The 12,255-nt window shown below is 41.8% G+C and overlaps 1 protein-coding gene across 2 annotated transcripts; it reads right to left on the reverse strand.

The window, feature by feature from the left end:
- Nucleotides 1-4: 4 nt before the first annotated feature.
- slc31a1 (solute carrier family 31 member 1) lies at nt 5-9,677 on the reverse strand. 2 transcript variants are annotated; one of them, XM_030341390.1, is made up of 5 exons: nt 9,464-9,677; nt 5,514-5,672; nt 5,197-5,269; nt 4,884-5,052; nt 5-1,665 (listed from the first exon to the last, which is right to left on the reverse strand). In XM_030341390.1, exons 2-5 carry the CDS (start codon nt 5,655-5,657, stop codon nt 1,464-1,466), a joined length of 588 nt encoding a protein of 195 aa, XP_030197250.1. In that variant the 5' UTR covers nt 5,658-5,672; nt 9,464-9,677; the 3' UTR covers nt 5-1,463. The 2 variants fall into 2 exon arrangements, with proteins under 2 accessions (XP_030197250.1, XP_030197251.1); XM_030341391.1 differs by lacking the exon at nt 9,464-9,677 and adding an exon at nt 8,668-8,725.
- Nucleotides 9,678-12,255: the final 2,578 nt, after the last annotated feature.

The following is a 12,255-nucleotide window of genomic DNA, read 5'->3' on the forward strand; positions in this document are numbered from 1 at the left end:
AAAATAAGTTTTTTATAAAAAGACATTTCAATCTTTATTTTTTGATAAACATTTACATACTCCACAATATTCAGTATTCTTCTAAATCTACATTTTACTTAAACTTTGCTCATACGAGATTTTTATCAACATCAACTAACATTTTATATTAAGAATTATTTTGTACAAAAAGAAAATACATTTTGACTTTTCTAAAGAACAGACATTGATTTCATTTGTATAACTCAATGGCATTAGTAACCAGAAGCCAGAGTCCGCTGTTGAGTTAGAAAACAAACCAAACGCACCATTTATGTGTTATACTTCATGTTTTACTGGTTGCCTGAATCAGTTCCTGTTTTGACAATTAGCCACCCCTCTCCTTCACTTCAACAATACAACTCTAAATATATATATATAGAGAGATATACTTAAACAACGGTGTGACACCCTGCTGCGTTTACTTTCTTCATGTTTTCTTTAAGACACAATTTGCACATTTGTTAAATGTTATTTTTAATATTAAGGCGATTTAGTGTTGCATCCTATAAGAAAATAAAGAAAAAAACAACTTGCTACGACTAAGGGATATAAAATGCTAGTAGTTTGGTATGGTGTTTGTTGGCAAAACACAGATTGCCATTTTCTGGCTAAATTTGACATCATGATTTGGCGCTAAAATTGGCAAATCATTTTAAGGTGTAGGTTTATTGTTATTCCTCAAACCTGTCGACAGCTTTAAATGTAAATGTACCTGCTCTGAAATCTCATCTATAGGCCTGAATAAGATGTCAGAGCTTGATTACCAACATCGCAGCCAGCTTGTTCAATTACTAGCATGGCAAAGCTTCAGCATTTATAACATCAATATATATATGTGGATTTAAATGTTAGTGTGTTTAAAATAAATGTAAAATGTTTATCAACTCATTCATCAATAGCACCCTGTGCTAACAGAGCAGGTGACTACTACTCCACTAGCCTCCACATGTTTAGTTCATGATTGTCCCTTCAAACTAAATGCTATAAATCATCAGCTGCCATGCTAATGCTAGCTGGCTACATTTGCTAGCTGATTGGTGTAAACAGACAGACAACCAATGTCCCCACTTCTCTTGATTGGCCAACTGTTAATGTAACCATATCAGGCTAACTAGCCTGCTATAACAGTTACCAGCTACATAGAAGTTGATTCTTGCTAAACCAGCTAACAAGTTCAACTACTTTCAGCTTGCTAGCCATAACAGGCCTACAGTAGTTTAAACTAGTTTGCTAGCTATAACACACTATAGCTGCTGTGATGGTATTGCACAGGTAACTACTTTTATAATTTTAAAATCAGACGATTAAAAAGAAAATCAACAAAAAATTTAACAAAATAAAACTGCCCTAGCAGCTAGTAAAACCTCTAGTGACAGCTAGCTAGCGGTTATTGACCGCAAGCTGCTAGTTACAGCTAGTTAGCCGCTAGTGACAGCCAGGGGTTAGTGACAGTGCTCCGTGATGTCAACGACCACCGCTTTGCGCCAGCTGAACAGGAAGTAGCCGGCTCCCGCGCCGAGGGCCACGGCGATGCACAGGAAGCCGTTGTAGGTCATGAAGATCAGCATGAGCAGGTAGGACACGCTGACCTGGAGCACGTGCAGCAGCGTCTGGACCAGGTGAGGCACACTCAGCATCCGCTGGCTGCCCCGGGGTGGGGGACAGGGAGAAGGACACAGGGAACAGAGGCTTTGTGATTGGCTGAACATTGGAATAGGAGCAAAGCAGCAAAGATGCTCTGATAAGAAGAGTCTTGGGTGTAGCTGCTAACTACAGCACTCATGTTCAAGCTACATTCACATGTTTGGCCCTGCCGTCCAATTCATCAGATAACCTTCATGATTGAGTCAAGGATAATTTAATAAACAAGTTAAAAAAATTATTGGAGTTTAACTTGCATTTCAATGGAATTATAAATTCCATGGGACTTTCCTCCTTGAACTGAACTACGGTGAAATTCGGTCATCGACTTGTATGGACTTCCTGTAAACATCGACCCACCGGCAAGGCACAGACTTGTAAAACAGTCTTTTTTAATAAACTCCTGGTACCCTACCTAAGTGGTTGACTTTTCGTTTTATGCCTAGGGATCCTAGTCATGCTACCGCAGATTTTTGGTGCTATTTTGAGCAATATTAGTGGTTAAAATGACGATTTGGAAGCGTTCCGCGCACTGCCCCTAGCCAATGCAATGTAAGCCATTTGGTTTTGCTCCGGGCAAATTCTATACTGTCTGGTTGATCAACCTAAAAAAGTGTCTGGAGGGCTTATTGGGGGTCAAGCAGCGAAGCTGCGAGACAACCATTGTTATTCTACGTTTTCCTATTATTATCCTGCCATGGGAGTCTATGGCAGCCCATAGAACGCCTTGGTGAAAAGTTGTGAAATTTGGCACACTGATTCAGGACTGTCCCATGATCCCTCACAGGGATTTGGGGTCGCTAGCTCAAGAGCTCTAGCGCAGATGCTCTTGGCACAGATGATCTACAGACCATGTTTCACCAAAGTTACCGAATAGATTTTTCTAATTCAAAACAGTTTGGCTGTGACAGCCAATCGAACTTGACGGCAAAGCCGCCAAACAGGAATTAAGCCCATTCCTCGGCAACTCTTAAACATATCATAGCCAAACTTGCCACACAGGAAGTACGACAATTTCTCAGCAGCCCTTTGACATATCATAACCAAACTTCATTCTAAGACCCATGCCAAAACCATTTCGCAGCCAATCAAACTTGACAGCAAAGCCGCCAAACAGGAAGTAAGCGAATTTCTCAGCAACCCTGACATATCATAGCCAAACTTACTACATATACTCATGATATCATCCTGGGGACACCCAAACAATTTGGTGACATTTAACCTCAGGGGGACGTCAATCAGGATTTGAGCTCATGTCTCTGCAAGGCTTTCATGTGCATTTCATGCTTTCAAACTTGGCTCATATGCCACCTTAAAGACTGCTCGGAGGTTCGGAAGCTCTTGCGTGTCTTTACGTAAACCTTCCCTTCTCCGGAAATAAGAGTGTTCAGGAAACGCCCTTCAGAACTTCATAGGCTATGACATTAAACCGGATAGACAGAGACTAGACTTCATAACAAAAACAAGTATGGATGCCCGCAGAGACCTTTTTGCCCCCTTTTAGTGAATGAATCAGTTATTAGAACTGCTTGTGATGATTGAACATGAGCGATAATTTATCAGGTGATGTTTATAATTGTACGCTATAATGTATCATAATGTAAATGTTAGAATGGCTGTTAATTCGCCTCTTAGTGCTTGCTGCAAGTTCTCTTCAGTCTTTCAATGAAATGGGCAGCCAATGTTGTGACGTGATCTCGGAGGATTCGGGTGGCTTTACTTTCACACGAAACTCAGAGCGAAAACTCCGACCCAACAGAGTGTTCAAAGCACTTTCCTCCGGGCTTAAGGTTCGAACCTCCCCGAAACTCAGATTGTCTTGAAGGCAGCAATAGTCTTTTGAATCTATCCTGATGATGCCCAAATAATTTGGATACATTTGACCTCTAGTGGGGCATTAAAACTTAAGCGAGTGGGAATATCTCAGTCTATTTTAATTTTTTGACGTGAAACTTGTTGAAAGTGCTGAAGGCCGTGTGTCTGACGTAGATCTACCTTGTTGCTTTGGCTACTCCGGTCAATTCTGCTTGCGTACGCGTTGTGTTACCTTGCAACGACATGCACGATCAACGCACCAAACGATCACAGAATACGTATGGCAGCCCTGATCCGTAGGCGGATGCATTGTTAGAAGCAGGTCCATTCGAACCCTTAGAAAGCAACTTCAATGTATTTTTTTATTGTGATAACCACATTTGCCAATAGCTTTCATTTTAAGTGAATTTACTATGTCTCTCCACCAAAATTTGTTCATGGAGTCATATTCTGACCCCTCATTGCTGTTCGCAGCTATATTTCTATCTGTTTTCATGCCGAAAAATACACTGGGTTAAAATTTCGCCGGAATTGCATTTACACGACCCAGGTTAATGTAATCTCTATGTCTAAATGTATACCAACCACAATGTTTGTTCAACTCCATCACTCTGGCGGGGTTACATGAGTTCCCACACTGGGCAGTTGGCGATTCATTGACATCCAAATATGGCCAACACGTGTTTAGCAGCTCCCACAGAAGTCTTGGTTTGTCCAAAACAAATAGGTGCATCCCAACTGCCCTGTCTATGCCTCTTTCTCCAACAGAGCCCACTAAGGAATAAATCCACAGTTCAGATTCAGTGTTTACACGCTACTGCGCACCCTCCCGGACTTAGAGAGCCAAGATGGTGGCTTTTTCCCCTTAGAACCTCTCCCCTTCATTAGACGTTTCACAACCGAAGCTAGCCTCTGATCTCTGACCGGAGCCGGGCCCCCATACCGTGAGCCGGCTCTGCAGACACCTCAGACCTCTGCTTAAATTGTCCTTTCTTTTCTTGAAGTTTGCCCAGGTGGAACTCTTGCGGGACTTGGACCTTAGTTCGCCTATGTACCAAAATAATAGGCCGATACTAACCAGGTAACTTACACAATGCGCTGTTGGATAAAGTCTGACATCAGACTCGCTCCCCGACAGAGACTTATTAGCGTACTGGTGTGGTTTGTTTGTTTGTGGTGTATGCAAATATACATTAATATTTGTGCTTGGTATATCGTTTTTTTCTGTGCATGATTAATAATGGAGCTACAGAACCGCCTCCATTTCCGTGACCGTCCTTTAATTTGTGTTTATTTGAATGGGACATTTTCCAACGGCCCAAATGTACAGAAGGGTCTTGGACCCTTGTGAACGAATAATGTAATACTGAATTGTGGTGACCTAGCCATAGTGTGTTCCATCTTACCCGACAGTCTTGTGGGTCTCCACCAGCACCGTCCCCTCCCCTCCAGGGACCGGCATGGAGTTGTAGCGGACGTTGACCTGACTGCGCCGGAGCAACGCCTCGCGACCGATCTTCAGCCCCTCGTACAGCAGAGCCAATAAGAACACAACCACGCAGGCCCCCGCCATCGCTGATAGGAGGAGAGGGTAACAGAAATGTGATTACAAACTACAAATAAGAACGAATAAGGGGCCACAATAACATCCTTCTTTATTCAAAGTTGACTGCTTATTGTGGTTCATAAAAGGATTATTAAAGATGCATTGAGAATGACCTCCTGCTGAGTTGATGACCAATCCGGAGAAGAGGAGCTCCACGTTGGTGTAGTCGAAGTTGAAGGTCATCGCCTAGGCAAACATAACCAGTCAGTCAACCAGTCAGTCAGTACAACATCTACAACAAAGTCGCGCTTTCCTTTTAGTTGGGCGCTCCATTGACTGAATGCGAGCCGTCCTCGGACATGGGGTCCGGGGGCGTGTGCCTAATGTGGTACAGCACAGTGTGGCAACCAGCAATACGGGTCAACATTTACATCACTGTGATTCGATAACATAATAATAATAATGAACCTAATCAACTATGTTATTTCACCATCATATGGTGACCCATCTTCCCGGTGCTGTGGTCCATCTTGCTGTGGTCCATGGCGCTGTGGTCCATGGCGCTGTGGTCCATCCCACTGTGATCCATCGCCATTCTGCTGTGGTTCATTCCGCTGTGGTGTGCGTGGTCCATTGCATGGGGGAGGGGCTAGAGAGAAAGACACACCACCAGTATTCATTCATTTTACACCTACATTTCTCTGCTGAGATGAATAAAGTATATCTTATCTTAACTCTGCGATGGACTTGTCAAAGGTTAGGTGCCAAAATGTCAATAGAGGGCACTATAACTGGTTTCAGTTAAATGATTGGCATGTGCACCCTAATAAATTACACTTTCGGAAACTTGGTGTACATGCCTTATTTTGAGTATTTTTCAAAATCCACTTTAAGTCAAGAAAGGAGGTCACAGCGTAAATTACATTTGCTGTCTAAAGATATAGTGTCATTTACTCCTGTAAAATGTACATGTCCATGTAGTGTCGTTTTAAACCACACCCTTTTCTTCGTTGTTGGCTACTGGGGGCTTGATTTTTTTGTGCACAAATTCCCCTTCTCATATCGGTATTGGTCCATAGATGGTACCTGCCATAGGATTTGATCCAACTCAACAATCCTCTGCCCCCTTACTTGCAGAACATCACAGGAAGCAAAGTAAGCTCCAAATACCAAGCAGCATCTCTACGTAGCCTACGCACCAACAAGGCCGATCACAACATCTTCATAAACAATCCAGACACGCAGTAAAATCAGTTAGACTATTTATTCTATATACACATACAATACAATAATGCATACCTAGTATTGATACTTGCAGAGCATATCACAGGAGAGTGTTACGCTTAATTTATTCAACGCTTCTTTACGTCTAAACGTATAGAAAGGGTCAGAAAAATATGTAGTTCCACTCTTAACTAGTCCAAACTAAGCTCTATATTTATGCCGTTGCGTCTTTCTTAAAAGGAACACAATGGATTTCAGTCAGCTTATTATTACCAATAGCTCTCATATAACGCTAACTAACCAAGAACCCTTATTAAATCAGCACACATTGATTTTCATGAGAAGAATCCTATATTCATATATATTTCACAATTTAAAAAAATCTTTAATCGTATCAAATTGGCCGATAAAACATTAAAAAGATCGGGGATTTGGATCGGCCTGAAGAACCTGAATAGTGCATCTGCAATGTATTTTTTTGGCCCACCAAGATCCCTATTTTATTATTAAAACAAAACAAAAGAATCTGTAGTTATGCGTTATGTACGCACAGTCCATTTCAACTCAATGATCTGATATTGTATTGTTCTGTGAAAGAATCTGAACCAACAATTAGATGTACAAGGACAAGGAGCGTTAAACTCAAATGTAATCTGAATATCAAAAATAAGGAATGACATTCAAATGAGATTATAGAGGAAGAAGACCGCTCTACTGTGTTCATGATTTACTCATCATGGACACAAATATATTTGAATTTTAATTTGTATGCAATAAATGCACTTTATTCAAGTCACCCTCTCCTTGTATGCTATAATGATCACTTTGTCTAAGTCTTTAGATACCGAGTGAACAATAATTTGAAATAAAATATAAATTGCAGAGCAGCTGCTGCATTATCTGACGCTACCAGACCGCAACAATATGCCATCAAGCATGCCTCGTCGGTTTATTGTTATTCTGGTGTGTATCACCAGGCCTGAAAACAAGTCTAGGGAAAACAATATTATTATTATTGTTATGATATTAAACTAACAGTGAATACAGCTGTACCATATTATATTAAACTACAAGTGAAATTGTGAACATACACCTGTAACATACTGTTATTATATAAAATAAAAGTGATTACACGCCTATAATGTATCATATGAAACGTTTTTTAACAGTTAGTGACACAGGAATGAGCTTTGAACTATAAGATAAGATAATATCCACCAGCTATATGAATGGTTGAATAATGTTCTAGTTTTGATACAAACGAGACATTGTCTTCTATTATTCTCTGGTTGCTATGGTAACACTACAAAAAGCCAGACACTACCTTTAAATTTTGGTTTCCATTTTAAGTGCACTAATAGTATTTTAGTACCCTGGCCTTAATCTATTTTAGCGGCCCTCGGGGCCATGAAATCACTTCCTGTCACTGTTGGTCAATGACAGGCAGCATTTAATCCGTTCTGGTCTCACCAAGGGAAAGTCCACTGGCATTAGATTGGCCAGAACTTGATTAGAAATAAGGTCAGCTCCTCTCTTCTGACCAACAAGAGGAGAGGAGGATGAGATGAAGAGGATGAGAGGTGAAGAGAGGAGAGGAGGATGAGATGAGGAGGATAAGAGGGGGAGAGAGTTGAGGAGCTTCATGCCTTTTACAAGAGTAATCTATGATCCTACATCCTACCAAATATATATACATACATATGCAACTATATATTACAAACACACACACACACACACACAATAAACATATTGTTGAAGTAACAATCTATCTATCTATCTATCTATCTATCTATCTATCTATATATATATATATATATATTATATACACACACACACACACACACACACACACACACACACACACACACACACACACACACACACACACACACACACACACACACACACACACACACACACACACACACACCCGTTCAAATGTTTGGGGTCACCCAGACAATTTCATGTAAACTTAATAAACTTTATTCAACAGTTTTCAGCTGTTATAACATAATTGCACAAGGGTCTTCTAATCATCAATTAGCCTATGAACACGATTAGCTAAAAAATGTACCATTAGAAGTAGCTGGTTGCTGAAATGGGCCTCTGCACACCTATGTAGATTTTCCATAAAAAATCTGCAGTTTCCAGCTAGAATAGTAATTTACCATATTAACCATTTCTAGACTGCATTTCTGATTAATTCAATGTTAAAAAAATAAATAAGGCAATTTCTAAGTGACCCAAAACTTTTGAACGGTGGTGTAAATTATACAGACAAACACACTTAACATAATACATAAATCCTGCATGATTTTAAAATGTGTTTTTCTTAATAGAGACAAGAGGTTTGGACCATATCTCTATTTAAAGTCAAAGTCCTGCCAGAGATTTTAAGAAGGAGGAGCATATGTTCTTACCCTGATCAGAGAACCAAGAGACTGTCCAGAGATGAGAGAGGTATAAAAAGAGAGTGAGAGATAAAGGGCGGGAGGGGGGGGGAGGAGCTTATGGGAATAAAGCTGTTCTTTGAAGTTTGGAATCAACGTGTGACTGTGTTTCTGTGTGGGTGGGATTATACAAGAACAGAATGTGTTTTACACTTAATGCATAGTTACATACACCTTGTTACCTAGGCTTGGTCCTGCTCCATTCTGACATTGTAGTGTGTTGCTGTGATCCACAAAGACTTTCAAAAGTCAGCATTTATAGTTTTATTCTTTAGTCGGTACCATGGTAACTATGGGTGGAGTTGGTGGTGTATAGCAGGTTACTATGGGTGGAGGTGGTGGTGTATAGCAGGTTACTATGGGTGGAGGTGGTGGTGTATAGCAGGTAACTATGGGTGGAGGTGGTGGTGTAGGTGTATAGCAGGTTACTATGGGTGGAGGTGGTGGTGTAAAGCAGGTTACACCAGGTTAGGACAGAGATCCTACATTCTGGATTTAGTTGTGAAAAAGAAATATGTTGATCTTAGTTAGTACTACTTGAATAAGGTTAGTGTGACACACACACACACACACACGCACTTTGAACTTAGATTTGGAGCTACCCCTGCTTACTAGCCACAGAAAGGCCATCCGATTTGCAGACTAAGATAAGATAAGGCTAGGTTATGGTACGCTAATGAGGCTATGGTAAACTACAGTGAGTAGATCGGAGGTCAGCGCTCCGCGGCTAGGCTAGGCTAACAGCTAAAAGGAGCAAGACGCTTACCTGGAAATAAAACCCGTGAATCAAGAGTTTGGCGATGAGAGAAGAATGAGGCAATTTGTCACGGCTGGTTTAGATTTCTCCTTGAATGATAACTTTGCAATGTTAAATGTAATAACTTTATTAGCAGATATCTTTCTGTTGTATAAGAGAGCGGACTAGAGGGGGTCTTGTGACGCCGGCACTCGAGCTGCAGGCAAGGCGGTCCTGGCCAATCAGCGCGTATGACCACGGAAGCCCCGCCCATGACGTCTCTGGCCCTGGAGGACGCCACGTCGCTGTTCACAAATCTATACATTATATATTATGCAATATAATTTACAAGAGCCCTATAGTGTGTCAGTCAGACATATCTTTATTATTATAAGGTATTCAGCCCGTATCTACTCAACAAAGCCAGTCGATTGGCATGGCTTGTCAGACTTCATGGCTACAGTGGCAATGCAAATTACTTTCTTAACTGCTCTCAGTCAGAGAGGTCCAAGAAGCTTGTAAGTTTGTGATTTATTTTAAATGGACTAGTAATTATATAGACAAGGATAATATAATTTTTATATAATTGTATATCAAAGTTATATTTCCACGACAGTTGTTGATGACATGCACACATCAGAACAATCTGTGTTCTTCATTGGGCTTCTTGGAGAGCTGCGCATAAGCTTTTGATTTCATGAAGGAAACTACCTTCAAATTATGTCCATACAGTCTTTTCATAGTGTGATTGGTGTAATGCAAAATTATGCAAGCAATTAAGTGATAACCGGTGATAAGATAAGACAGTGAAAACCGCGAGCTGCTGACCATCATGGTCAGAGAAATAGTGTTAAAGTCCAGTTTTTGTAGATTTTGGCAGTAACGGGTGTTTTCTAACGCCATTCGGCGATGACGTCACATTGGGGAGACGTGGTGGAAGGTAGCCTCAGCCTAGTACTAGAACTATGGCGTATTATGCCGCTTTTCCACTGCATGGTACCAGCTCGACACGACTCGACTCGACTCAGCTCGCATTTTTTGCGTTTCCACCGCGAAAACATGGTATCTGGTACCTGAAGTGGCTGCTTTTTCTAGTACCGCCTGGCTCTAGGTTCCAAGCGGCTGAGCCGATACTAAAAGGTGACGTCGGCAGACGGCCGGCCACTGATTGGCCAGAGAGTGTGACGAAGTCACGAGAGCGACATGGCAACCATGCTGGTAACAGCCATAGCAGCGCCGCAGCCAACATATTCCACTTCTTCAACTTCTTCAACATGCCAGCTAATAATAGTAATGTTATCGATGTCCTCCATTGTTGTTATGTGGGTTCTGTCCATGTGTGGGTTGCGTAGGTGTTGTTTGCGTCGCGTACAAAAATACGTCACGGCCCTTTCGCGCAGCCGACCCCGCCCACGTCCAGGAGGTACTATTTGCGGTGGAAAACGACCCGTGCTGCTACCGTGTCGAGTCGAGTCGAGTCGAGTCGAGCTACATGTGCGGTGGAAAAGCGGCATTATCATAACTAACATGTATGATGGCCCACAGCAGTATCATTTCGAACCTGTCAGACGTGAGAGGGCGAATGAGGAATTGCCGAGAACTGATGGCGGTCAAAGCCAATTAAATGCATGGTCAGAGGAGAATGAGTGGAGAGTTGCTATCATTTAGCAACGCAGCAACGAAACGAGCGCTGGAGCTAGTCAATGAAGAGCAGTGCATACAATAACGACACATTTATTTATTTTTACTGTCAGTGAATAGCACCGAGTGAAGGTCAACGTTTTCTTTATACCTAGTGACAGCGATTATGTCGTAAGTACCGGTAAACTTAGTCAGAAGATCTAGAAATAGAAGGCATAATGCTAAGCCTATCGGACAGCAATCAGTGCACTTGCAAATGAGTGCCTGCAAGTATAACCGATCGTGGTGTGACATTATTTAACCATCAATCTACCGCAAATACGACCAGACAGATGTACATTGAACACATAAAGCACACCGTCCAACCCGTTGGATGCTAACAGACAGCCCACAACAAGCCAAACATCACCCGGCGGGTGTGCTCTCTCCCTCACTCTCACACGCCCGTACACAATCACTCCAACTTATCCAACTCCAAGGCTAGGCTGCTTCCCTAAGACCACCACAACTAACCACAAGGCATTCATAACCATGCAGTATGCCGAAGCCGAAAAGGACACACGCACAGTCGCACACCCTCATCTTATGCAAAACAATCCGTTTTTCACTGCAAAGATTTAAAGTCTATCATCTTACCATAAGTTAGAATGGACCCAAAGTATGTGATTGATACAGTCTGGTTCGGCTTTCGCTTGCTATCCGTTTTTAGTATGACTTCTCAACATTAGTCTTTCTTAGGCGCACATGGCTAATTTGCATACGCGCACAGGATTGGCTGGCTCAGCAAGGCAAATAATAGAACATATTATCTGTCTGTCTGTCTGTCTGTCTGTCTGTCTGTCTGTCTGTCTCTCTCTCTCTCTCTCTGTCTCTCTCTCTCTCTCTCTCTCTCTCTCTCTCTCTCTCTCTCTCTCTCTCTCTCTCTCTCTCTCTCTCTCTCTCTCTCTCTCTCTCTCTCTCTCTCTCTCTCTCTCTCTCTCTCTCTCTCTCTCTCTCTCTCTCTCTCTCATGGGTAGTTTTGATGTGATGTATTTTGTGTATTTCCAGTCAGACTTGTTGTCTCCCTTGTTCTGTGTGGTCTTGTAGGCTATACTGTGTGGGCCGATTCACCTTTGTATTCCCGACGTGTAGTTTGGTATTAATAAAGACTTGACCAGGCTATTTATCTATCTAGGCTATTG

The sequence above is a fragment of the Gadus morhua genome, chromosome 19, assembly GCF_902167405.1.
Source record: "Gadus morhua chromosome 19, gadMor3.0, whole genome shotgun sequence".
Taxonomy (NCBI): Eukaryota; Metazoa; Chordata; class Actinopteri; order Gadiformes; family Gadidae; genus Gadus; species Gadus morhua.